General features: G+C 33.8%; 2 protein-coding genes across 4 annotated transcripts in view; one reads left to right on the top strand and one right to left on the bottom strand.

Annotated features, from left to right (window-relative positions):
• Flo2 (flotillin-2) overlaps nt 1–27,740 on the top strand; it is a 166,015-nt gene extending 138,275 nt beyond the window's left edge. For both annotated transcript variants that reach the window (XM_074143240.1, XM_074143241.1), the window contains exons 2-9: nt 22,314–22,408; nt 22,827–23,028; nt 23,625–23,857; nt 24,107–24,226; nt 24,306–24,520; nt 25,417–25,600; nt 25,976–26,122; nt 26,885–27,740. In XM_074143240.1, coding sequence (XP_073999341.1) covers nt 22,314–22,408; nt 22,827–23,028; nt 23,625–23,857; nt 24,107–24,226; nt 24,306–24,520; nt 25,417–25,600; nt 25,976–26,122; nt 26,885–26,914 — 1,226 coding nt within the window. In that variant the 3' untranslated portion in view covers nt 26,915–27,740. The remainder of the gene's footprint in view (nt 1–22,313; nt 22,409–22,826; nt 23,029–23,624; nt 23,858–24,106; nt 24,227–24,305; nt 24,521–25,416; nt 25,601–25,975; nt 26,123–26,884) is intronic.
• Nucleotides 177–19,681, bottom strand: LOC141461842 (glucose dehydrogenase [FAD, quinone]-like). 2 transcript variants are annotated; one of them, XM_074143232.1, is made up of 10 exons: nt 19,560–19,681; nt 12,757–13,037; nt 11,050–11,305; nt 6,553–6,670; nt 4,454–4,575; nt 4,108–4,328; nt 3,411–3,691; nt 1,777–2,059; nt 1,553–1,687; nt 177–559 (listed from the first exon to the last, which is right to left on the bottom strand). In XM_074143232.1, exons 2-10 carry the CDS (start codon nt 13,003–13,005, stop codon nt 308–310), a joined length of 1,917 nt encoding a protein of 638 aa, XP_073999333.1. In that variant the 5' UTR covers nt 13,006–13,037; nt 19,560–19,681; the 3' UTR covers nt 177–307. The 2 variants fall into 2 exon arrangements, 1 of the variants encoding a protein (XP_073999333.1); XR_012463037.1 differs by having other exon boundaries at nt 418–559; nt 1,553–1,683.
• Nucleotides 27,741–27,868: the final 128 nt, after the last annotated feature.

Raw genomic sequence — 27,868 nt, 5'->3', positions numbered from 1 at the left:
GTTTTGTTTCCTAATTCCTAAATATAATACACTCTAGCAGCACTAGGTAATACATTAAACGGAATACTTATATTAATCTTAAATTAAAATTTAACTGTAAAACTACTTCAGTAAAACTTAAATTGCCACTAAACAAACATTTTGATGTTAGTCAACGTCTTAGGAAATTTAGTATCCTCTACTTCATCCTATATACTATTTTTCTCTGGCCTAACCTGGATTATTCCAGCGTAAAACAATTTGAATTTTTACCCAATAATTTTACAAATTTTGTTTCTTACGCGACCATTTTTGTTTTTTTTGCACACTACTCATAACCATAATAGTGTAACAGTCCCCAATCTTCCTTAATCATATCTGCACCTTTCTCAGCAATCATAATAGCTGGTGCATTAGTATTTCCGGACACAATTGTTGGCATAATTGATGCATCAATCACACGCAACGCTTTCACACCATATACTCGCAGTCTGGGATCTACTACAGCTTCCGCATCCCAGTCGGGTCCCATTTTACACGTTCCTACTGGATGGTAGATTGTCATGGTATAGTATCGAGCCTGGATGGCATTAAAAGAAAAAAAAAAGGAATTATAACATCAAGGCGTAATCATGATTGAGAAAACATTTTTCCCTAATATCTCCTCATTCTTTTAACTGTAGAGCTAGAAATAGCCTGCAAGTAAATTTAGAATTCATAAATGCAGCAAATTGTCGAAATTTAGTGATCTCACATCGCATTCAAATTATGAGTGGCAATATCTCCTCCCTTCAAAACGCCAGAACTATTACGAAATTTAGGTGAATTAAACACTACTTTTAGCTCTACATTTAAAAGTAATGTCAACTTTGTAAGATGCAATTTTGCTCAATTCAAGACTATTACTGTCTTCGCTATTGAGAGAAATTGCAAAACATTTGAGGTACTAAATTGGAGAGCTGAGAAGCTGAAATTTGAATTGTACAATTCATAACATTCTGAACCCCACGAAATATTGCTCAAATATATAGTACTTTTAACTTTAAATTTAAAAGAAAAGTCAACTTGATGGATAAAATAAGGACCCTTAGTTACAGGATGATGAACTGTCGAAGGGGGATGTACGACCTTAGGCCTGCCAATTTTTCAGGCTGTCAATTTCCAAATTAGCAGATAAACGTAAATAGTGTTAAGTCAATTGTTTTAATACAAAGCAGTGAAGTTGCGGACAGAAATCTAGTTTTCTATACAATCATTTACTTCTTCAATTATTATTTTGAAGTGTTGATAGAGAAAGAAGTGTAGGGTTCAACCATCTTTAACATTAAACGGGCCAGCAGAAACGAACTATTCAAAACTCCAGCTTACTAATTAAATATATTGATGATGTTATGTTAAACAGTATCTTCTAAGAAGTTTCTAGCTCCTTAAGATTCCAAATTATTTCTTTAAATTGGATACTTATTTCTTGAAAAAGAAGTTTCTGTTTATAGTTTAAGTCAAAGTTAACATTATTAAAGTAATAAAAATACCTCAGAAAAATGTAAAAAAATGAAAAATAAAAGTAACTTACTTGGCACGCCCAATATTCATCTGATAGAAAGGGTAAATGAGCGCAATCAGGTATCGGGATATCATGGAGTCGTGCATTGTATCGTTGCATAGCTTCTGTCTGGCTCAAATTGTAACCTATCTTTGCACCTTCTACCTAAACAGCATCACAACATTGTACAACTTATAGCCGTATAATAACCTGTCGTTAAAATTCTTAATAAAAAAGTAAATTAAACGACTGACAATGATTGCAAGATCGCTTGGATCTTCAAAATAATTTGGGTAGATGAGCGGGTGTGATGTCGGATCATTATTCCTTAGTTTTATCCATCCACGGCTCTTAGGACGTAACAGCAATGGTAGAATGGTTACAGCGTCCTTGTAGAGTATCGGCTCGAATACTGAAGCGTAGATATCATCCGTTATACCATGGTTCCGGCGTCCGAATATACCACCATCAGAGTTATCTCCAGTGCTGGCGAAAAATAGTTGTATGTCTGGGAAATCTTCGCTAGCGTTTGCATATCTACGTTTGCGTGGAAATTTAAAAACAAAAAAAAAATCTATTAAATCAAAAAATAAGGCATAATTTTCTTTTATTTCTAATAAGAGTAAATTATGGTGATCTTATCAAATTGGGGTTTCACAACAAATATGTCCCCCTTTTCTTTTTGAGTACACCTCATCTCTGTTATTTTTTGGGGTTATTTTGTGGGTTATGCTGGGTGAGATTGTGAAATTTGGCACAAATCGTGTTTACCATATGAGTAATAATTTGTGAAATCATTAAAGAAAAAAAAATTGTGTGGTTTTTTTAATTATCAGATAATAAATAATATGATAGAATATTGAGAAATACGGTTATTTTAAAGTTGGACGATTGAAAAACAATATGGTAGTCATAATTCCCAAGTTCATTTTGCCCTGTAACTGGGTAGAGATCGTAAATTTGTTGTCCAGAATTATACCGAGATATTTGATGTGGTTTAGTTGAAAGAATCAAAGAGTGGTCGTGTTTAATTTGTCTGATGAGAATAGGTCAACGTTTTTGCGTTGCTTAGTTTAGTCCGTAATTTATTTTAATTTTCCACTTTGTGTTGTATTTTGTCAGTTTGACAAATACCAAAATATAAGTCTGTTGATGATACGAGTAATGCTGTTTCTCTTGTTGATTTATATAAGACAACATCATCCTCTTATAACATTATTGGGCTAGGATTATTAGGATTTCATAGGTAGATTTCGAAGACGGTTTCAAGAGACTGGTTCTCGCAAAAATAGATGTTTACTGGGACGCTCCATGTTCTCATCCGAAACAAGGAGCAACAAGGTCTGATGTCAGACGTCTTGCATAAGAAATGCAGCCATTATAAAGTTTTACGATCAGGTCAAGGCTAAACGAAGGTCTTGCCAGAGAGGTATTTGAGGAGAGTTTAAATATGGACGCCCTAGTTGGCCTTATTAAACAAGGAAGAATTAGATGGTTGGGTCACTTGGAACGAATTAGGGGAGGAAAGAATAGCTAAGAAACTATTTCTTGGACATCTAGGAGGGGCTAGAAGGAGAGAGAAGGCCCCGGATGAGATGGCTGGACATTGTTGAGCAGGATTTCTGGAGATCTGGGCGTAAGAAAATGGAGAAGAGCGGCCTAAGAGAGGGATGAATGGCACAAGATTATAGAGGCGGCCAAGGTCCTCCATGGACTGTAGTGCCCAGCAAGAAGAAGAAGAAGAAGAAATATGAACGCGCCGACACGCATGTAAGAAATTCAAATGGAAATAGTGAAATTTTCGCTGAAGAAAATATTCTAAACAACGAAAAGTTGTTTATTGATGAAAAATCAATACCACAAATAAACTAAAAACTATGCAACATACTTGGTGTTGACAAATGCCATAGCTTCAGTAGTTGGCAGCCCATACAATGGTCCTGATTTCTCATTGACAAACTTTCTCAAAGTGTTAAGCGTTAGCAGCCTGGGCAACACACAGCCGGCACCTATCGGTCGCGTTTTCCAAGGCGAATCGATCAGGTATGTGATACCACCAATTGCCACATGATCTTGTAGATTTTGGCCAACGCCTGGAAGCGCTACTATTGTCGGAATGGAATTAAGATTTAGCTCATCTTCTGGTCCTATTCCTGACAGCATCAGAAGCTGTAAACAAATTTTTTAAGAGCGTCAACAATTTTTAGGTGGCAAACGGCACCTTTTTTGAGCTGGTTTATGGCCAATGTTCTCTTTAAAAAAAAAAAAATTCATCACCGGACAGTGAGCTGCAAGAAGCTCCTAGGAAGAGAAGATCTAAGGGTCAGCAGCTGGATTCGAACCCGGAATCTCCGCATTGGAATCCAGTTTACGCTAACCATTGAACTCATATCTTCCCTTAGCATCCCTGGAGTCAGGGTACACGGTCTTAGATTACATTTATCTTCAATTTCCATGATAGAACGTCAACAATTTGTAATTTTTAGTTTGGTGTATTTGTTACTCAGTACGTCTATAAGTTTTCTTTGAATAATTTGATTTCGCATTTTAGGGAGGATTCTGGAGTGAACTGTGATCTCTCTTACCTGAGGTGAATTTATACTGCCTGCTGACAAAATAACTTCTTTCTTAGCAAACACTTTGACGTTTCTGATGCCAAATCTTTGGAAACTAATTCCAACCGCCCTAGGTTCACCTTTATCCTCTCTGATTAACACCTTTTCAACTAGGGAATGCAACAATATGTCTAAATTTGGACGATTTCTTGCTGAACGAAGGAACGCTTTAGCTGTACTACATCGCAATCCTGTGTAAAAGAAAAAAAACACAGACAAACAAATGAAAAAACAATTGCTTTTGATGTTTTCTTAAAATCATCTTCAGCTTCACGTAGTTCTAAGTCCACAGTATAGTATAGCAAAGTTGACTCACCATTTCTAAGCGTGCAATGAGATCTAGTGAAGCCAGTCTGAAACGGGCCGTTAACGTCACCCACTCTGTATCCTAATTGATGGCCAGCTTCCAGAAATGCTTCAGTAATGGGTGAATAGTACCTTCAGAAGTTTTAAAAATATTATTATCATCTTGGTTTGCATTTATTATTTCATTATACATGGTATTCATTTTAAGACGGCTCAAATGCATTTCATGCATAAACGGTTGATCTGAGCAAAAAATGGTAGAGGAAAAATTTGTTACCCGTCACCTCTAGTTTCAGAATATGGGACTTGATTTTAGATTCCTGCCCGCATACGCGGCTGACGCGCGACCAAAAATGAGGGTTCGCAGTTGACCCCCATTTTCATATACACAGTTTTAAAGAGTATAAAAAGTTATGAAAGAAACCGGAAACCGCAATTAGATATCTATAAAATTAAAGGTGCTAGGCCATTTCAAAATCTGATACTTATTAATCACATTTCAATTTTTTAACTTGTTATTAAAAGAAAGAAGAGCACGCTATCGCTAAGTGTTATTCCTTAATTTATCAAATAATGTATTTACTCAACTTGTGAAGCATGTACTGTGCCTTCAAAGGTGCCTCCTCTGGCTTGCAAGACAGATTAGCCAGGAGGTTATGAACTGCTCTCTGTATCTGAGGTGTATATGAAAATGGGGGTCAACTGCGAACCCTCACTTTTAGTCGCGCGTCAGCCGCGTATGCGGGCAGAAATCTAAAATCAAGTCACATATTCTGAAACTAGTGGTAACGGGCAACAAATTTTTCCTCTACCATTTTTTGCTCAAATCAAATCGGTCATTTTTATGTATTTTTTCATCCTCTTTCTACTAAAAATATTGCCAAGGCAGTAAAGCTAGTATTTTTCTTAATATCGGAAAATAAGTCGTTTTCCGAGTGATTTTTCTAAGAAAAATCAAATGTTAAGAGCTTTAGATGTTCTCAAGCATACAGAAAATGGCTAAAAATTAATTTTACATCAGTTACAAACAAGAAGGTTTAATAATTATTTGGTAATTTTGGGAGAGTTGCGTTTAATTACCAAAAAAATTGGAAACCTCCGGCCACATATTTAAATGATCAACATCTAACATGTAAAGGATCAAACTTATTCCTTAATTTATCAAATAATGCACTTTACTCAACTTGTGAAGCATGTACTGTGCCTTCAAAGGTGTCTCCTCTGGCTCGCAAGACAGACTAGCCAGGAGGTTATGAACTGCTCTCTGTATCTGAGGTGTATATGAAAATAGGGTCAACTGCGAACCCTCACTTTTAGTCGCGCGTCAGCCGCGAATGCGGGCAATCTAAAATCAAGTCACATGTTCTGAAACTAGAGGTGACGGGCTACAAATTTTTCCCCTACCATTTTTCGCTCAGATCAACCGTTTAAGCATGAAATGCATTTGAGCCGTCTTAAAATGAACACCCTGTATACACAAAAATAAAAATAAACGTGCAAATATACATAAACTGCAAGCTGGAAACCTTTTTACCACAGTCTTGTCAATCAGCTAGATTGATGATAATGCTAAACACCATAAGAATGATTTGCAGGAATCATTCATCTATGATTTATCATTGATTCCAATGGAAACCATAATCATTGTCATGCACAAATAATGCAGTAATTAGTAACTTCGTATTTCGCCTGTGTAACTTTAAATTTGAATCTCACACGTGAAAAAAAATAAATAAAATAAAAATAAGAAACTAATGCAGCTAGAAAACAATGACGTGCGATTTTTACAATGTTTAAAATGATCGTATGATAAATTCGTTGTCCTTCTTTTTCAGACGATTGCTTTTGTTTTTCTTCTTTAACACAATTTTCTCACAAGAGACCTTGCAAGAAGCTGAGAAAAGCGCCATAAATATGGCTTTTTCCAAAGCCACTACACCAAATGGGTGTAGTTTATGAACAGACAATGTCGTTCATTCTTAAATGATTAATAGAAACTACATTTGTGGGATGAAATTTAATTATAATTCGAAAAAATCAGGTTAAAATACTGAGTATCTCTGAGTCAAGGTGCGACTGTATAAAAGAAATAGCTCTAGAATACAGTACCTTAACGTCTCTATTGTAAGATGGCCACCGCTTCCATGGTAATGACTGCTCTTCAGATCATTGATACGAATGTCTTCGCTCTTTTTGAAGTAGGGTAGCACGTCCAGGTAGCTCCACCCTGTCAACTAATGCTATCAGTTAAAATCATTCTCTTCTATTTTACGCGCTTAGTAATTGTATTTTTGTTTCATTTGATGTAACAATTATTATAGAAAAATTAATGACCAGTAGACATAGACATAGTTTATTGAAGATTTTTTTTTTGGCATTGGCTTTCGCCATACAGCCAGCATCGTCTAGGTGCTTATCACTAGAATATCAATCACTCTCCATTCTTACTTATAAATACATTCGCTTCACACAGTCATCCCTCTACTATATACAACTATTTACATAAACCTTACAACTAATGGATGGGTCAGTACTCTACAGGGTGTCCCAAGCTATATGGATAACGACTTTTTCTCGGAAACTAAGATAGCTAGAAAAAAACTAAAAAATACGTGTTCCCTTAGTTTTTTGTTAGGAATCCAAATTTACTTTGTAAATTTTTTTTGGTGCTGCCAGAAGCGAGATACAGGCACCAACTTCATTTTTTCAAATGGGAAGGTGCGGTTTTTATTTCAGAAATAGATTCCTCTATTTTTTTAAAGAAAAATTTACATGAACGATTTTTTTCTGTGAGCGATATTTTACAAGTTATGAATGAAAACATGATTCTTATAATAAACGTCAAAATGATAATATTTTAACGGTTTTTTGATTGAATAAGAAGAAAAGTACTATTTTATCATAAATTTTACTCCTCATTAATATTGCAGATCATGCTCGAAATGGCCTCCACAATTAGAGATGCATAGACATGCACTTTCCTGCCAATTGCCCCTTACTGCCAAAGAAGTACATTCGGCTTTAACCGAGTTACAGGTATCTATTATTCTCTGCTTTAGTTCATCTACAGATGCAATCCCTGCTTGATTCTGATACCTACATTTAGAAATGCTTTTAGATAAGCATAAGAAAAAAAAAAGTTATGAATAATCACCTTGTTTTTCAGGTATCCCCAAAGGAAATAGTCCGTAGGTGTCAAATCCGGTGAACGAGATGGCCACTGAATCGTCTCCCATGTCGATATAATACCATGTGGCATGTAAAGAGATATCTCGATAGGCAATTTGATGGGCATGTTATATCGACACGGGGGCTATTCAGTAGCCACCTCTCTCACAGGACTTGACACCTATGGACTATTTCCTTTGGGGATACCTGAAAAACAAGGTGATTATTCATAACTTTTTTTTTTCTTATGCTTATCTAAAAGCATTTCTAAATGTAGGTATCAGAATCAAGCAGGGATTGCATCTGTAGATGAACTAAAGCAGAGAATAATAGATGCCTGTAAGTCGGTTAAAGCTGAATCTATTTCTTTGGTAGTAAGGGGCAGGAAAGTGCATGTCTATGCATCTCTAATGGTGGAGGCCATTTCGAGCATGATCTGTAATATTAATGAGGAGTAAAATTTATGATAAAATAGTACTTTTCTTCTTATTCAATCAAAAAACCGTTAAAATATTATCATTTTGACGTTTATAATAAGAATCATGTTTTCATTCCTAACTTCTAAAATATCGCTCATAGAAAAAAACCGTTCAAGTAAATTTTTCTTTAAAAAAAAATAGAGTAATTTATTTCTGAAATAAAAACCGCACCTTCCCATTTGAAAAAATGAAGTTGGTGCCTGCATCTCGCTTCTGGAAGCACCGAACAAAAATACAAAGTATATTTGGATTTCTAACAAAAAACTAAGGGAACACGTATTTTTTAGTTTTTTTCTAGCTATCTTAGTTTCCGAGAAAAAGTCGTTATCCATATAGCTTGGGACACCCTGTATATTCCTGCCATCCTTATAGCTTAACCGAAATTAAAATCACCGTAATCCTTCTCTAATCATTTTCTTCCATTCATTCTAAACAGCTATAACTTTTAAATACACTCATATTTCTTTGCTAGCTCTGCTATAGATTTAAGCACATAGATGTTGGTGGAGAATACTATGTCTTCGTAGCGAAATGGTGCATCTAAATACCTGTATATGACGTCTAACATTCGTTTCCTTTCCTACCACATAACGTGGACATATCATTATTATATGTTTTGAAATCCTCCTCCTCATTGCAATCTACGCAAAGTGGAGAGAGGACCTTTTGTTGATCCTGTGTGTTTGTAGATACAATTATCTTATACAAACAAGTTTGGTTTCATAATTATGTGCAAACAAATTAATTTTTCTCCATCAATTTTCAAAAGTAATACTAAATAAATAAAATATATAAAATAAGTAAATAAAATAAAGGAAATATATGTACAATAAATTAAATTTTTGCTTTTAAACAGGAATAAGAAATTATAAATTAAATTACTACGTTCAAAACTATTTATTCTTTAGGAGTGCTCTCAATTTGAACGATCCTACTGTGTATAGATAGATATTATTGGCCTGATCTTTACCTTTGATTTCCAGCAATATTGTTACTTTAGCCAATTCACCCCAATCGTATATTTTGCCAGATACTGTAATCTTAGAGGTTCATACAAAGGGCATTCTATCAAAAAAATGTTCTAAATTTTCTGGCAGGTGGTATTTGCGTATTAAACAGTTCTCTGACCCTTCAAATTTATGGAGTACTCCAATCCAATGTAGTTATATTTATAATTATTAACCCTCATTTGGTTAGTCAAAATATAGTTAAAAGTATTTTGAACATAATGGAAATATTGTTCTCCCGAACTAAAATTTGTTATACAGTCGAACCTCGCTTAACGAGCATAATTCGTTCCAGAACCTTACTCGTTAAGCGAAATACTCGTTAAGCGAAACAATTTTTTTCATTTAAATTAAAATAAAAGGGGATAATTGGTTCCATGCAAAAAAAAATATTGATAAAATTTTTTTTTATAACATTTATTTCGAAAAAATTATATACATATGTACATATGATGTAATATAATATAAATTACATATATTAATTGAGATAAATATGTACATTCATAATTAATCCTTTTTAATTATAAATTTGTCCAATGTTCCTTGTTTCTGCCGTCGCTTCAAAATGTCTTCAAAATGTGACACAGCATTATCATTAAATAAATTTATAGATCGCATAGCCACAGCCTTATTCGGGTGATAGTTTTCTACGTGTGTTGCAACAGTTTCCCATGCTTTCAACATTTCTCTTATTGCGCTGGAAGATTGTTGTTCCTCTGATATTTTCTCCTCTTTGTCTAATAAATTCTCTTCCACCAATTCTTGATGTGAAATGTGTTGCAACTCAACAAGTTCCTCTGTGGATAGCTCTTGACTATGATCTGCTACAAGCTCATCAATATCATCTTTATCAACTGTCAATCCCATATCCGTGGCCAAAGACACAATTTCATTATCTAGAGATTCCACAGGTTCGGATTCAATCGCCTCAAAACCAGATTCGACGAGGATTTCAGGCCAGAGCTTCTTCCATGCAGAAATTAGAGTTTTTTTGGTAACCCCGTCCCACGCCTTGTCGATTATCTTGAGGGATGTAACAATATGGAAGTGGTATTTCCAAAATTCTCGCAAAGTAAGGTTTGTCTCTTCAGTCACCTCAAAACAATGTTCGAAGAGACCTTTAGTGTACAGTTTCTGTAAAGTTGGAAATTACTTGTTGATCCATAGGCTGAAGTAACGGTGTAGTATTAGGAGGCAGATATTGAATTTTGATAAATTGAAATTCGTCAAGAAGATCATTTTGTAGACTTGGAGGATGAGCGGGAGCATTGTCCAGTACAAGCAATCTAAGCCTTTCTTCTCTGCCCAGGTCAACTTCGTTACAATATTTAAACACAAATGTCACTATATGGACTTTCCCTATACACCACTCATTCGGTGAAGTTCGGTTTCGACTGTATCAGTGCATTAGATACGTGGAGAATATGAAACGCATATACGTAAACAGGAATGACTAATCGAAGAATGCGCAGTTTTCGATGAGTCAGCGTAAACTGCGCAGTCAGCGAAATGTCATTAGAAAACTATCGTTATGCGAAACATCGCTCGCTATAAGAATCAATTTGTTTTACTCGTTATGCGAATTACTCGTTATGCGAGGTGCTCGTTATGCGAGGTTCCACTGTATTTCGGTAATAAATATTACAATTTGATTTTATAAATGCCTCAGTATCTAACTACTTGGGGTGGTTTACATACTTTTAAATTATGTTCGAGGTTTCCCTTAGCAACGTCTGGATATCATGATCCAAAACCCATCATGATCCCACTTTATCTAATTTAGTTTTAATTTGACTTAACCACAGTTTTAGGACAGATAAATTAATGACTAGTTGATATGTCCATCAAAGACTTCTCAGCATATCATCCTGTCCTGAATTACTAAAAGAATCTTTCACGCCTCATGTACATAATAGTCAAGCGCAACTGTAAAGTTATAATATTTATCACACCTGGATTGCCTTGCTGAGCCCAATTATCGTAATCATTGCGATTGCCTCTGATGTAAAGCATGGCGTTCAGCACGCTGGAGCCTCCCATCACTTTACCACGTGGCCAGTTTGAACGTCTCTCCTTCATGCCTAGATTCGAGTTCAAACACGGCTCACTCTTGTATTGCCAGTCGATAGGTGTCATCTGCAAAGCTGAGTATAGTAGTGGTAGATCGGACAGTACTGGTTCTGCACCTCCAGCTTCTACCAGCAATACCTGTTATCGCCCAACCAAATTAATGCTAATTATGACCATATTTTATGTATATTTTAAAGTAGTAGGAGTTACAGTTCTTTGTTAAAACTAATTTGTAATTGTTCTGATTTTGATGACACTAAATATCACCTAAATAGATTTTTCATTAAAGTCAGAACAAATAAAAGTTAGCTTTCTATTTTCAAGGTACTACAACCTAAATCTCTAATCATTATTAACAGTAGACGCAACTACACTTCTTAAAATTAACACGTTAACCGCTTCACAAGTCAACGAGGGATATGTACAGCGTACAAGGGAGACGCCTACTGTAGCCGAGCGGTTATAGGCAAGACCTGCAAAGCTTAGATGTATATTGTTGGTTTAGTGGGTTCGATTCCCTGCGTTTAGGCCTTGGATTTTATTTAATGTTTAATATGAGAACTTTACAGTAAAGTATGTTCGTTATCCACCTCCGTCAACGACACCTAATTTGGTAGTTGGACGTAAAGCCCACCTGAATAAAATAACTATTACTGAACTTGAATTTACTTTAACAGCTTACAGGGAGATGCTTGAACAAACAAAGGCAATATGTAACGCATGAAATGAACTAAGTATACTAAGTAATATGCCAAAGTTAACATGTTAAATTGCTTTTTTAAAGCCTTTAAAGAATTCTAGATTTCGATCTAAATCGATTATCGGAAAATGTAATTTTACTGAGCTAAGTAATATGGATTATTCTTTTTTTTCTCTTCCATTTTTCTGAATACTTTTGTTTTGTATAAAGTATTGCAGAAAAATTAGCTTTCAAATAAATAATTTCATACTTAGAAGTAAAAGAACGTTTATACTAATTATAAATAATAATATCTTAAATTAGAATCATAATATTGACGTTTATATAAATATAAATAGTATTGGAAAATGAATGGATGAAAGTGTAACACCATTGTCGTATATATTTCCAGTAATATTTGGCGTCCGTACCAAGCGTGCTTGTTGAGTTTGTAAGATTATTGAGTCGGAACTTTTAAGTTTAAAATAACTTAGTTTATCTGTGGCGAAATTGGCCACATAGCTACTTCACTGATGAATTTAATTGATTGTAATGTAAATAATTACTTAAAATTGCTATTAGAACATTACTTTTAGCAGTGATACAATTGTCGGAAAACTTTGGTGAATATTTGTTCTTTGAAATGGTAAAAAATGCATTAAAAGAATGTTGCGTGTTATTTGCTCAAACGGCCCTTTGAGTGTGCATTCTAAGGACGGTGAGCTGTAAAGGTTTTTTGCCAGTCAAAAACTCAGAGCAGCTAGCCTGGGGGAATTGAAAACTTGGAGCTGAAACGAGCAAACTTAGACCAATGTTTAAACCCAAATACCTTGTTAAAATATTAATTAATTATATTTTCAGTAAAAGGAAAAGAATCAAAATAAAATTGCTATTACAAAAAAGTATGTACTGAGATATGTGGCATTTCGGACAATCGGCTGGCCAGGACAGCACCTGCGGATCCAGCGCCGATCACGATGAAATCGTAAGAATAGTGCAGCTCACTGAGCGAGATATCCTTGACTCGTCCCTGTTGATCCTCAATGTCCGGCCGTCCTAATAGCACAAGCAGGCGTAACATCATTACGAACAGAAAGGATGGACCGTATGAGAGAGCAATACGTGTGGCTGACAGAGTGCGCAAAAGTTGCTGTGTCATTATAAAATTGCAGCTCCTTGTAAACTCTTCTTCTGTAACACAATAAATGCTAAGTTAAAAAAAAAAAGAAAAGAAAGGATTAATTAAAAACGCTTTTCTCCTCACTTAGTGGCGTATCCTTAATTTTGTAACTAAGACATGCTGTTATGTTGGTAGCTGCCATCTCACACGTTAACTTGATGAAATAACGAGCAGAATTATTTATTTAATAAGAATAGAATGTCAGAAAGTGCAAGATAAATTAATATGTTTAATGACTGGGCAATATTTATAAACTTCAGGTAGATAGATAATAAATCTTAATTATAAATATGTACAATAAATACTTTTCATGTAAAATGAAGTGCCATTGTATAATACATTATAACCTTCATAGAATTATAAACTAACGAGAGATATTTAAATAATAAAATAGAAAAACTCTTAAACAAAGTATAATTAAGTAAAATACTAAACGGCGGACTAAATGAACGACGCGATTGTAGACTGACATAGTAATAATACTCCAGAAAAAGTATTTAAACAAAGTATAATTAAGTAAAATACTAAACGGCGGACCAAATGAACGACGCGATTGTAGACTGACATAGTAATAATACTCTAGAAAAAGTATTTAAACAAAGTATAATTAAGTAAAATACTAAACGGCGGACTAAATGAACGACGCGATAGTAGACTGACATAGTAATAATACCCCAGAAAAAGTATTTAAACAAAGTATAATTAAGTAAAATACTAAACGGACGACTACTAAACGAAATACTAAATGAACGACGCGATAGTAGACTGACATAGTAATAATACTCCAATAGAATGCTTAAATTGCACAATTGTCAATACTGATCTTTATTTGAATCATTTATCAGGAAAAAGAAAAATATATTCGTGTATGTATATCGCCATTAGCAGTCTAAAAGACGGTGGCCAGTTTTTTTAGTTTCTGGTTTTACCTAAATATCAAATCTAAATTCTTTAATTAGCCTAGAAAATTAAACATTCTTTATAATCAATTGATTATAAACAATACATACTTTCCTCACATTAGGAAAATAACGAAACCAGAAATTTAAAATGAATTAACGTTAAACAAAGCACAGGTTTGGAGTACTTCTCCATTATTTACATCTTATCATTTTATAAACAAATATTTGCAAGTACTTTCAATAACTGAAACATATACGTATTATTTTAAGAATTAATAAATAAATATAGTATTCGTATTTACGTAGTCGTTACAAATAGTAGTTTATATGTGTTAACAAACACACACAATGTAAATACTGCAGCTATTCTGTCAGGATACAGACAACAAATTACATTATAATCACATTTCGTCACCGTCAAACTACTTATCTAAGATCTAATCGATTACTAAATAGATTAACGTATTTTATTTTGCTAGAACTATTACAGCTTACCGAGGTAACCACCTCGAATTAGCGCCATACATCCCTACCATCTTTCTTCTGTCTTGCATTCTTCCGAGAATATGCTTCAATTATAAATTACTTAATTACTTAATTGTTTATTTTATAGTTTAAACAGATCAAGTTCGCTAAATTATTTTGTAAACAAAGTTTTAGAAACAATCTCAATAAGTGCTTGTATCGTTTACTAAATACAAGAATACTTTTAAATAAAAAAGTAATGGATTTACTTTATAGGATAGAAGAATCATTGGTTAAGATTGAAGTAACTGTTCTAGGATGCAAATAATTAATTTTCTAACTAATCTCTGCTCCCAGAAAACAATTCTGGTTGAATCCAAACGATAAATCGAATCTTAGCTAACAATTTGTTGCTACAACCTCCACCACACCTGTATTTATATGGTGTTCATTTTTACAAAAAGTTTAAAAAAACAAAAAATTGTTAGTTCTACATTTAGGCAGAGTTTCAGCGTTTAATTCTGGATTTATTACGTAAAAATTGAATATTTATTAATCCAGATTGATCGCAGTTTGTCCATATATTTGTAGAGGCAGACCTTTCTGGATGTGCAAATAATAAATAATACTTGGAAAAGAATGTAAACAAAACATTGGAACCTTCACTAAATAAGGCAAAAGTAATAAACAAATTTTTATTTATTATCAATAACAAGAGACAAATAAACATAACAAGAAACGCAAGTATTTATTCACTGTTACTAGTAAGGTTTTCGAAAAATAATTCTGCCTAATCACAAAACCTATTCCGTGAAGTCATATTTCGTGGTAAAATAATTTCTTCAATTTAGAATTTAAAATCCGATAAAAGTAAAGTAAAGTAAAAATAAAGTAATGCCTATTTTTTTCCGGCAGACTTTGCGTCCAACTACCAATTACGAGGGTCGTTTGAAAAGTCCGTGCAAAGTCAGAGAGATAGCACCACTGGCGCGTATCGAGGTTATGTTTAGTTAGTAGCATCTCTTGGAAGAACACACACCAAGTTTCAGCCAGATCGGTCTATTTCTTTGCGTTTGGCATTCGTTTGAATCGAGGAAGTCGAGTGATTTTCAAAAAATGGACGAAAAAGAATTTCGTGCGTTGATTAAACACTACTTTATGAAAGGCAAAACGCCTCAGGAGACTAAAGAGAAGCTTGATAAACATTATGGTGACTCTACACCTTCGATTAGAACAGTTTATAAGTGGTTTCAAAATTTTCGGAGTGGCCATATGGGCACAAGTGACGCTGAACGTTCTGGACGCCCTGTTGAGGTTACTACTCCAGAAATCATTGATAAAATCCATGATATGGTGATGGATGACAGAAGAGTGAAGGTGCGTGAGATTGCTAGTGCTGTGGGCATCTCGAATGAACGGGTACATAATATTTTGCATCAACATTTGGACATGCCAAAGCTATCCGCAAGATGGGTGCCGCGATTGCTCACGCTTGACCAAAAACGAAATCGTGTAAAGTGTTGCAAGGACGGTTTGCAGCTGTTCCAGAAGAATCCGCAGGACTTTAAGCGTCGTTTCGTCACTGTGGATGAAACATGGATACATCACTACACTCCTGAGACCAAAGAACAATCTAAACAATGGGTTACCAAGGGGGAATCTGCGCCAAAAAAGGCGAAGACCGTTCCTTCGGCCGGAAAGATTATGGCGACTGTCTTTTGGGATTCGCAAGGAATAATCCTCATCGACTATCTGGAAAAGGGTAAAACTATTACAGGTGCATATTATTCATCGTTATTGGACCATTTGAAAACCGAGCTGGAAGAAAAACGCCCACGATTGGCCCACAAAAAGTCCTTTTCCATCACGACAACGCACCAGCTCACACCTCAGCAGTTGTGGTCGCAAAATTAATGGAAATAGGGTTCCAACACGTTTCACATCCCTCCTATTCTCCAGACTTGGCTCCCTCGGACTACTATTTGTTCCCCAATATGAAGAAATGGCTGGCGGGAAAAAGATTTTATTCAAACGAGGAGGTGATTGCAGAAACGAATGGCTATTTTTCAGACTTGGACAAATCCTATTATTCGGAAGGGATCAACAAACTAGAGCAGCGTTGGACGAACTGTATAAGCCTTAAAGGAGACTATGTTGAAAAATAAAAAAAGGTTTACCTCAAAAAATTAAGTAGTTTTTATTTTTGCACGGACTTTTCAAACGACCCTCGTAGGTGTCGTAGACGGAGGCGACTAGCAAACATACTTTACTATAAATTTCTTTTATTAACCATTAAATAAAATGCAAGGCCTAAGACCGGGAATCGAACCCAGTACCACAATACATAATATCTTTGCGGGCCCCCAATCCTATACAAATACTCTCTTTTGAAGGTAAAAAAACTCTTTCAATTAGTCAGATAGCAGACTTAGACATAACGGAAGGAAGGAACGTTTTATGTTTATGTAAGTAAGCCAGGGATGGTGGTAAACGCTGCCAAAAAGATTGAGTTATGAGTAGGAAATTTACTTAGTTATTATTCAACTTTTTTTTTACCTTAAAATTTTTTTTTAAATAATAATAATTTTTACGCTTCTTTTAATTTTATTGTTTTACTTAAAAGAAAGAAAGAAATGGGACAAACAAACTAGAATGCTGAAGTTCTCACGAACGTAAACATGAAGCTAAAAAAGCTAGATGCAGTTCAATAAAGCAAGGCTTAGTCTACGTTTATGCTATATGTGTTTAAAAAGTTATCTAGCAAAGGAAATGTGTCCGTGGAATACATGAAAGACTTCTGCGCAAAAAGTGTCATTTTAATTAATTAGAAGTTTTCAACACTTATTTAATGTTGTGCCAAAATTTCGAGCTTTAAAAAAAAAAGTAGAGCAAAAGTTTGAATTTACTGTTTATTAAATTTTTATTTTTTAACGCGTGTAGACTTTAGTTTCTTCGCTTGGATGGCTGTTACGCTCATTTCAAGATTATCATGTTATTATAGTGAAAGAGTCGTAACGAAGGCATGCGGAAAAAAACAAACAAACAAACAAAAACAAATCGAAATATACCTGGTCGCAGGCGCCACGGTAGCCGAACGGGTTAAAGGTGAGACCTGTCAAGCTAATATGTATTGTTGGTACTGGGTTCGATTCCCGGGCCCCTAGGCCTTGGATTTTATCTAATATTTAATATGAGAACTTTGTAGTAGAAGTATGTGGAATAGATATTAAAAGTAGGCACTACTCTTTATTTTATATCTGGACGACGCAAAACATGTATTGAAAAAAAAAAAATGATGTTCATTGCGCAACCTGGTTAGCCGGGAAGTACTCTATCATTTCCTTTGTGAATCTCCCATTCTCGCAGAGATTATTTGTGTTTGCCAGTTTGCCTACATCATTGTTAAAATGTTAAAGAATACAGATTCTTCTTAACTATTAATAGATTATGGCAGACATGCATGGGAACATGAATAAGTTCAGTAAATCAATTACTAATTTATGTATTTTTTAAAGTTTTGCAATTTCTTCCAGACTTAGAGTAGATTAATATTTTTGTTTTCTCTGATTTATTTTATTTTTTTCTATTATTATTTTTTACTTTTCTCCCTCATTGACGTATTTATTTATCTGCATCTTAAGATTTCATTTTTATTTATTTATTTACTTTTTGTTACTGTTTTTTCATACAAGTTATTTGCACTTATTTATGATTTTTCTATTTGAATTATGTTTTTGCCTTCGTTTTACTTTGCAGTGTAAAAGTAGATTTAGTTAATTTTGTTTCAATTATTTTTCTTAATTTTGTATTCCAGACTCTGGCTTACTTCCATTTCCTAAATACTAAGTGTCCTTCCTATTTGTTTGTATGTTTATATACTAATCTATTATTCTTATTCTTCTTCTTCTTCTTCTTAATATTATTCTTATTCTTATTGTTATTCTTATTATTATTATTATTATTTTTTTTATGATTTAAGGCGCGTCAGCATCTAAGGTTATTGGCGCCCGGAGCTTTTTTTAGTGCACTGCCAGCCTCCGGACAGTGTTCTCTCGTTACAGACAACACTGTCCATTACCGGACAATGAGCTGTAAGAAGCTCCCAGGTATAGAAAATCTAAGTGTCAGCAGCTGGATTCGATCCCGGGACCTCCGCGTGGGAGTCCAATACGCTAACCGCATAGCTAATCCCTTTCCTTTATTATTATTCTTATTCTTATTATTCTTATTATTATTATTTATTCTTATTATTATTATTATTACATATATACATATATGCTATGAATACTAAAGCTAAAACTGTGTAGAATAGTAGACACAAAAAGTACAACGAGATTAACTGTTTTAAAATAGATAGCAACTCCCAAACAACTTCACTTCTAAATGTATATTATATTTTATTTCTATAATTGTTTAATTAAGTCATTTTATTTAAACAATGCATAGCTGACTAACATTGAATTATAGCACGATTTTAAACGCTATAGAATTCATGCGCGAAGAAGTGAAGGTTCATTTAGACGCTGTGAACACTTTTCATCAAATCAAGAAACGAAAACAAACAAACAAAAAAAGGCAAAAACATATCTAAAGGGTAAAACATTAAAGAATTTTTAAAACAATTAGTAAAAACTTTAGGTTAACCTTCGTTTAGCTATTGGAATTCATAAAATCCGCATACATTCGTTCTTCTAGTATGGTCATTAAATATGGATAAAATTTTCCCTCTAAGGTTTTAAGGTATAATTTAACGGTTTTACAAACTATGTAATAGTATTAACTAAATGTGATTTGAAATTCGGAGTATAAAAAAAAAAAAAAGTATAAGTTAGAACCTGAAGAATTTCACTCATGGTTTTTTAAAAATTTTGACATTTTTTGGTTAGTGGTTTTACAAGTATTACTTTATCACGATGCTTCGTATTCTCCTTACACCAGTGATAGTATATAAATAGTTATAATTGTATTCTTGACACAAAAATGCGGGTTCTTTTTATAAAAATTTTAAAAAAAGCACTCAACGTTACTTAAATCAAAATCTACACTTTCGGTAAATACTGCATTTTAGTAAAATTTAACCCGATCATACTAGGTATAAAAGAGAAGAATAAGAAAAGTATTTTATTAGAACTAGAAACTTTAAAATATAAATTTAAATTCACTTACTTGAATTTATTCAGTGTAGAGGTCAAATTTTAGCAAACATCACTTAAACAATACGTGCACGAGACTATAGAACCAATGAAGGTAGCGTTCAGTAGTTGGCTTGGACACGAACTGTATCCCACAGAATGATTTTGCTTGGATTGCACTTTTATTAAAGAAGTTAAAACGTGTCATTTATATTTTTTTATTGAGATCATCATTAAAAAGGGATAGACTCAAATTTTTAAGAAGGAAATATTTTATTTAGAATTTAATATTTAAAAATGCATAACCAAATATTTCTATTTTGCTTGGTTAAATCATTGGTTTTTTTTTTTCTTGTTTACAATCCACTGACTGCAAAGTCAGTAATGAATTGTTTTTTCTCCAAATTTTGGAATTTTGGGGTTGAATCTTTTCGCAAAACTGCCCTGGAAAAAGTGAGAGAAAAACACTTGATGTATTAATTTAAAAAAGAAACACAATTTGAAGCTGCTCAGAAGATTTTGAGTTGCTAAATACTCCATAATCTTATTAATCAACCAGCCTTTTAAAAAATTTAAACTTAAAACTTATTTATAAACTAAAGTTCTATTAATTATTAAAAAACCTAATTATATAAAACAAAACAATGTTAACTAGATTAGCAAACTAAAATTTACTTAAAAATAAGCAAAAAAGATCTGAGCTACCAATAACAAATAAATAATTCAAGTCGTATAAATATGATTATTAAAAATCTCGCAACAAAAAACAAAATGCCGGCATTTCTAGAAAATCCATTTATGTCAATTCCATGCACATCTTCAAAACATTCATATCCTTCCTCCGTAATTACCTCCATAATGCTGTGTTTGTTGACATAATGGTGGACTCGAGTAGTTACGTTACTGGAACGATTTCCCAGCTCTGAGCTTGCGTTTCATTATTTCTTACCGGCTGCTGATAGCTGAAATACTCGCAGTGGAACGTGATTATTGAGGGCTTTATTTCTCACCATTCCAGAAAAGAAGCTATTTAGATTAAATAGATTTATTCATTTTAGAAGTATTCTTAGAATGCCCGACTGCCTGCTATTAAGCTACAATTCGCTTAATCGTCAAATTTATTGACTGACAAAAATCACGCATTGTCTCTTGATGCTCTGATTCACATCGTGGTTCAATTCCAAGGCGTTGAGCGCATTCAGCTGTTTCTTTAGTCAATGTAGTGGGTGAAGGGAAGAATGAACGTCCGGCACAGTAGTGGCTAATTCTGTGCGAAGGACTAGTGTTGGCAACTTTAGCAACACAGCAGACCAAGGCCCTGATGCAACAGTTTGAGGCCCTGTACCCTGTAGTGGAAAATGGACTAAAGGTTATTCGTGCTTAACAATACTAAATGGCAGGACCAACTCCTGGTTTGGGCCAAGGTGTTGCGCGATCCGATGGTTGAAGGGCGGTACTGTCGATAAACGATGCTAATGGCGTACCTCTCCCCCAAGTCTTATGAGGCTCTGCAATGTAATAAATCCACAGTTTTTCATGGTCAATATTTGGACGGTACAATATTGGACATGGACTTGCGTAAGCAAAGAATTTTCAGCAATCTGAGAAAGCATTGTTCAGTATTAATTAAACATTTTGGGTTGTGGAATAACCAGATCCTACTTGTAAGTAACTAAGGATTGGCGCCACAATCGTGCATCATTGCGATACGTGTTCTTTGCAATTTGAGAACAGAGCAGATTATATTTTCAAAGGAAAAGACTAGTGGGAAAAATCCTGGACATTTCAAAAAGCGAAGAGGTTTGTTTTAATAGATCCACTAGGTAACCTTGCACAATTTGGCTCTTTTGGCTACAGGTTTCTGGGATGCAGGACCCATCCATACTTTCAATACAATCTGCTAATGCGTAGTGCAGAGGTTCTCCAAGGGTATTCTAAAAAATAATAATAATAATTATACATATAAAAATAATTGAATATGCAGTAAAATTTTTATATGTATAAATATTGCTTTTTAAGACTGAATAATATTATGTCATTCAGATTTGTTTCATGTTGAATGAAAAATAAAAAAGGGAGAATATAAATTATGTTTCTTAACAATTAATTGGAAGACGAATTAATTACCACATTCTTCTAGCTGCAATTAAGCATTTGAAAAATGACCATCGAAGAATTTTTTTATCGAAAAGGAATATACTAAGATTGAATATATATTCGTTCTAGAAATAAGTTCATGGACATAAATCAACACAAAAATTATAAAACGCGAAATCTCGTTAAGAGTAGGAAATGAAAGTAACGTTCCGTTCGGCTAGTTACTTGTAAAGTTTGTGGTAAACATCAAGCATATAAATTATTATTTTGTTCGTTAAAAGTGCCAATTTGTTTTCAATGATTCTTTCAAGATAGTAATATTAATGAAATTAAACTTATTGATTCATGTAACTGCAACGGTGCAACTTGTTATTTCCTTCCAAAATTGCACTCTTAATATCTCTGATTTCTTTTTGTTGCTTTGTTTTTTGTATGCAGTTTATTCTATATTTCTTTTCATATATAGCATTTATTTTTCATCACAGCTTTAGCGCTAGTTTTAACTAATTAATATTAATATACTATTAACTGAATTTGAAATATTTTATCAAAATTAATTATAGGGAAATTCAATGGTAAACTGAGAGTGAGAGGTTATCTCGTAAACTGCGACGTTTAATTCACTGAAGCTGGTAAATAACGCTGCCTCACACTTGTCAAGTAATTGAGTAACGTAATTTATTTGTTTCAGGTGGCTGTTGGGGCTCCACGAAAAAGAAGACGATCGTCGGTGGATGGGCCTGGGCCTGGTGGCTTGTGACAGACGTGCAGTACCTCTCCTTGGAGGTGATTCTAAAAGCTATGATTTTAAAACCTCTTCCATTTCATCTAGCGTTTATAAAGTTAATGGATGCCATTTATGGATTGTAACGAATTGAAAAATGTTTTGTTTATTCACCACTAAGTAAAGTCCTAACCTTCCTACTAATAGCAATTGCTCCTCTGCGTTGCGAAATCTTTACTTTGAGGTCACTCTTTATTGTGGGTGGCTTATTTAATTGAAAGCTTATAATTCTTATAAAGAAGAATAGTCAGAACAGTGTTAGAACTACGTCGTTAGAACTAGTGTTAGTGTTACGTAGCGAGTAATTGCGAATTTAGTCGCTAAGCCAGTTTATATTGGACTGCTCTTTGCTGAGATGCTGGCGACAGCGTACTTTCTTTTAATGTGTATAACATTAATCTTACTCTAATTTGTGTACAGGTAATGACTCTGAATCCAATGTGTGAAATGGTAGAAACATCCCAAGGAGTACCGCTAACAGTTACCGGAGTGGCCCAGTGTAAAATTATGAAAGCAGACGAACTGTTACAAACTGCGTCTGAACAGTTTCTTGGAAAATCAGTTAAGGAAATTAAATCAACCGTACTTCAAACACTCGAAGGTCATCTCAGAGCTATATTAGGTAATTTCAGGATTCCTTCTGATAGATAAAAAAGATATTTTTGTTTTGTTTTTTAGTAAATATTTTATACACTTCTTAAACATATCTGAAATGACAAATATACGACTTTCCACCAACATGAGGATCTGTGAAATTCAAGACTTTCACTTCTTTACCATTCTAATTGTTAACGTTTGTACAAAGATTGGATTTTAGTGAGTAACCAGTATTGTACAAGCGAGGCAAACATCAAAAAAAGCAGATGACAAAGAATTCTCAGAAAAAAAAAACTGAAAACAATTTCCTAAATATTGATTGCAGTAATTTCTTATGTGCTAGATAGATGTGAAGTCCGCATTACTGTACTTTTAGAAAAAAATAACCCAATATTTGTTTACGTTTCAGTAATACAATATTAATATTATTATAATATATTAATATATATGGTTATATTAATACATATTATTATATATATTAATTACAATGTGCAAATTAGCGTTGTCGATCTTGAAAAAGGCAAAAATATTGAGACCGAAAGAAAAATAAATATTGGGTTATATTAATGAAAATAACCAATTAACTCTTGTAGCCATTACTATAAATTACTTATTTTCAAGGCACTTTGACCGTTGAAGAAGTGTACAAAGATCGTGACCAGTTCGCTGCACTAGTACGAGAAGTAGCGGCTCCGGATGTAGGTAGAATGGGCATTGAAATCCTCTCCTTCACAATTAAGGATGTATATGACGATGTGCAGTACCTGTCCTCATTAGGTAAAGCTCAGACTGCAGCCGTCAAGAGAGATGCTGATATTGGTGTAGCACAGGCTAATAGAGATGCTGGAATTAAGGTATTAACTTTTCCTATAATGATTTGCCATCCGGAGACTACGGGTTTAAGTCCTTTTGCCTGGTTTTTAGGCCTTTTTTATATCCTTCTTTTAATAGCCTCTACTGATCGCTGTCCTATAATGGATTTTTTCAGCAACGAGAGACATTGTTTCCAAGACCGGCGTTGCAATAAGAAGGCCAGGCATTTGTGACCTCAGATTAACATCCTTAAAAAAATAATAATAAAATAACCTTAATTTATATTTTAGGAAGCGGAATGTGAGAAAGCAGCCATGGACATTAAATACAACACAGACACCAAAATAGAAGATAATTCCAGAATGTTTAAACTTCAAAAAGCAAATTTTGATAAAGAAATCAACACAGTAGTATGTATTGATCTTAGTGCAATTGTAAAAAAATTTATCAAGAAAAATTATTCATAAATTGCCCAATTTCTTTTTTCAGAAAGCTGAAGCACAACTGGCATATGAACTTCAAGCTGCCAAAATTAGACAGAAGATAAGAAATGAAGAGATACAAATCGACGTAGTCGAACGAAGAAAACAAATCGAAGTGGAGGAACAAGAAGTGATGAGGAAAGAGCTAGAGCTGAACGCTACAGTTAGACTGCCAGCTGAAGCAGAAAGTTACAGAGTACAAACTGTAGCTGAAGGCAAGAGGTTAGACCGTACCGTGAATTATATTCGCACTTGAACTTCTACCAAAAAAATGTTCTTCAAAAATTAAATATTGCTGCGAAGAATGTTCACGAAAAACAAATTGCAAAATCTTGCATATTACTTATAGAGGGTATTAAAAACCTCTATTAACTTTACTAATATTCAAAAGCCATTTTTCTAACAGCTGTTGAATCACTTACGAGTCAGAAAACTTATGCACTCCAGTTCCAAGCAAAAATGAAGTTATTATATTTTCCCCCGCAAAGTGTTAATTGCAAGGGCTAATCGGATGAAGCTAAGTCTACTCTATAGGGATGGGTAAAGAAGATCACTTCCAGTTCTCGTTCAATTGTTTCACTAGTTTGGTTCAAAATCTGTTCGTCTTACTAAAAGATGTTCATGTTTTGAGTACATTCTACCTTACGATGGTTGGAATTCATATAAATACAAGAAAGAATTCGATGAATTACTGTTACATAGTAGTGCCAGAAAACGCACGATATCGATTTCTCAAGTTGCTCGCTTGCACCAACTGGAAATATCTATCAGATGGATTTTTAGCAACTCTACTGACAGTCACTTGAGGAATTCATACAGAAAGGGTAATGTTAAGCACTTGGTAGGGAAACCTCGGCTTATAAAAAAAATTTTAAATAAGCGGGGATGATAACTCTAGCCTCTTCAGATTATACAAATATTAAGTAAATAAAACTAAAATATTAAATAACATTTAAATCAGTTTTTGGCGGGCCCTTGACTATTTTCCTCAAGACGTTAGTTGTGTTCTTCTTTACTGTAATCCAAATTATTCATATTCTCTTCACTATCGAAGAAATAAAGAAGTTAGAAAATAATATTTTTCTTGGGAATGTTTATGAACTTTTTTATACAAACAGAACGCAAGCTGTCGAAATTGCTAAAGCTGAAGGTGAGAAGATAAAGAAGATTGGTCTTGCGGAAGCTCATGTAATTGAAAGCATTGGGAAGGCCGACGCAGAAAGGATGAGGATGAAAGCGGTGGTCTATAAGGAGTACGGCGATGCTGCGATAATGTCTCTTGTACTAGATGCACTTCCGAAGGTTAGTGTACTTATTGTTCATTGTTTTTGATGACTGATTTATTAATCCAGAAGGAAGAAAGAATTATGCCAATTTCAGTCATATTTTTTTATTGAAACTCGACAAAGAGTTTCATAAGCCAAATTAATAAACAGACTGGACAGAAGACGCACCAACTTTACAATAACATTGTAAAAATATTATATTGTCAATAAGCCCTGAAAATGACCTCTAGTCCCTAGGTCAAAAGCTCGGCAAAATAAAAATAAAAAAATGACTGGAATTGGCATTATTCTTTCTTTCTTCTGGCATATTTTATCACTTACATGACAATTAATTGCTTTTATAATTCTAATATGAAAATCCCAAGAAATGTGCTGAAAAACTTGCTTACAGATTGCTGCTGAAGTTAGCGCACCTCTGGCGAAAACTGAAGAAATTGTTATGTTAGGTGGGAGCGAACACCTGACTGGGGAAGTTACCCGTCTTGTAGGCCAGATACCTCCAGCTGTCAACGCCCTCACTGGTGTTGACTTGTCCAAGGTACCTTCATTTATTATTCAGTTGATTTTAATTATTCAGATGATTTTTAACGTTGTCTATCCAGCTAAGACGGAAGCGTTTTCTTCTTCTTCTTGCAATAGTTTTTTTAATGAAATTGTCATATCCTTACACAAATGCCTGGTGCTGAATGTTACTTTTAATCTTCCAGTTTCATTCTCACAGTAGAGGTCCATATAACAGTAGGAGGATTTTTCGTTTTCTTTCAGTCAATAGCTTCCATTCATTTTCGTTAATAACCAGTTTTCTGGTTCAAATGGCTCTCAGGCATTTAAATTATTCCATTTTCCTAATGTGAAGTCGCGGGTTCAAATTCTGGCACCCACCTTACAGTTCCTCTAGGACCACATAGTTGAACACCCAACACATAGTTGAACACACAACATAGTTGTGCTATCCAGCTCAGGATGCTCTCCTCAAGATTAGATACATTTGCCCTCTGTTGGAGTCAGAATGGACGGCTTATGCTCTCTTCCAAGCTTATGCTTTAAGATTATAAATTATTAGCTCCTCCTCGAACACCTACTTAATGATTTCCCTGACTTTTTAACCTCACCCTACATTTCACTTTCGACGACGTGGTAATTTTTCAGATTAATCAGGGCTATTAATATCAGTACAAAGATGCGGGACCGAACTAAATAAATTAACTTATTAAGACTAAATCTCTTTATTAATGAATTATTAAATGATCTTACTTTCTTCTAGTTTTTAAGTATTAATTATTTTATCTGTCTGTTTCAGATAATCAATAATGTGACAGCTGTGCATTAAAACTACCTTTAAGATGCTGAAATTAATTTAAAATTCTGATTAAAACATTTATTTTTGTGGTAATCTCGAAATGATAATAATTACTTAGCTTGCCGAGTTTTAGATCTGTTATTTTATTGATTAATCAAACATTTTTGAGTTTTTTTAATTCTATTATTAGCCTATTGATTATTTACATGTTGTCAAGTTGGATTTAATCGTAATCTCAAATTTTATATAAAATTCATTGAAATTAACAGTTTTGTGGAGTAAAAAATTATAAAATTAAAATAAAAATTATTTTTACTTGATTTTTAAAAAGAAAAAACTATTTAACATAACAATTTTTTTTTGCCGTTAACTTCAAGCGAAAAATATCGTCTGAAACATGACTTTCTCTTAATGCAAATTACAACGTTTTTAATGTTCTAAATTTCTTCTAATGCGGGATTAACTGCACGTTAGTTATTCTTAATTGAATATAGCGGTCTACATTGCGCATCAAAAGCTGCATTACTATCAAACTCAAAAGTGATTCCAATATTAAACTATACACCCACCCTACAAAAACCCTAAAATCAATAAAAAAAACTAGTCCGAAAATCAGTGTAGACGTAAACAAAAAAGAAAAAACTAATATTCTATCGTTGTATATTATTTCTACCAACGCTCGCTTATCACAAGCTGACATATTTTGGTGTATGGTGTAATTTACTTATTTCTACAGTGTGAAGTTCAATTTGTATTTATCATTTCTTCCTATAATTTGATCAATACAAAAATTTGTATTTTTATATCAATGTATGTATTGTTCCATAGTAATCAAATTAAACACATTGATTGGTTATTTTTATTTTACAAGCTGTACCCAGCCACGCGTTGCTGTGGCTCAGTCTGGTTAAATGGAACTATTTCGGACGTCGCAAGAGCTAAGGCTGTCATTTTTAGATCGAATAGCTGCCAGAATCAATCTAA

This window comes from Rhodnius prolixus, unplaced genomic scaffold (assembly GCF_049639745.1).
Source record: "Rhodnius prolixus isolate KJV_2025 unplaced genomic scaffold, Rpr scaffold_12, whole genome shotgun sequence".
Lineage (NCBI taxonomy): Eukaryota > Metazoa > Arthropoda > Insecta > Hemiptera > Reduviidae > Rhodnius > Rhodnius prolixus.
The sequence above is the reverse complement of the archived record's forward strand: the minus strand, read 5'-3'. Positions and strand labels throughout refer to the sequence as shown.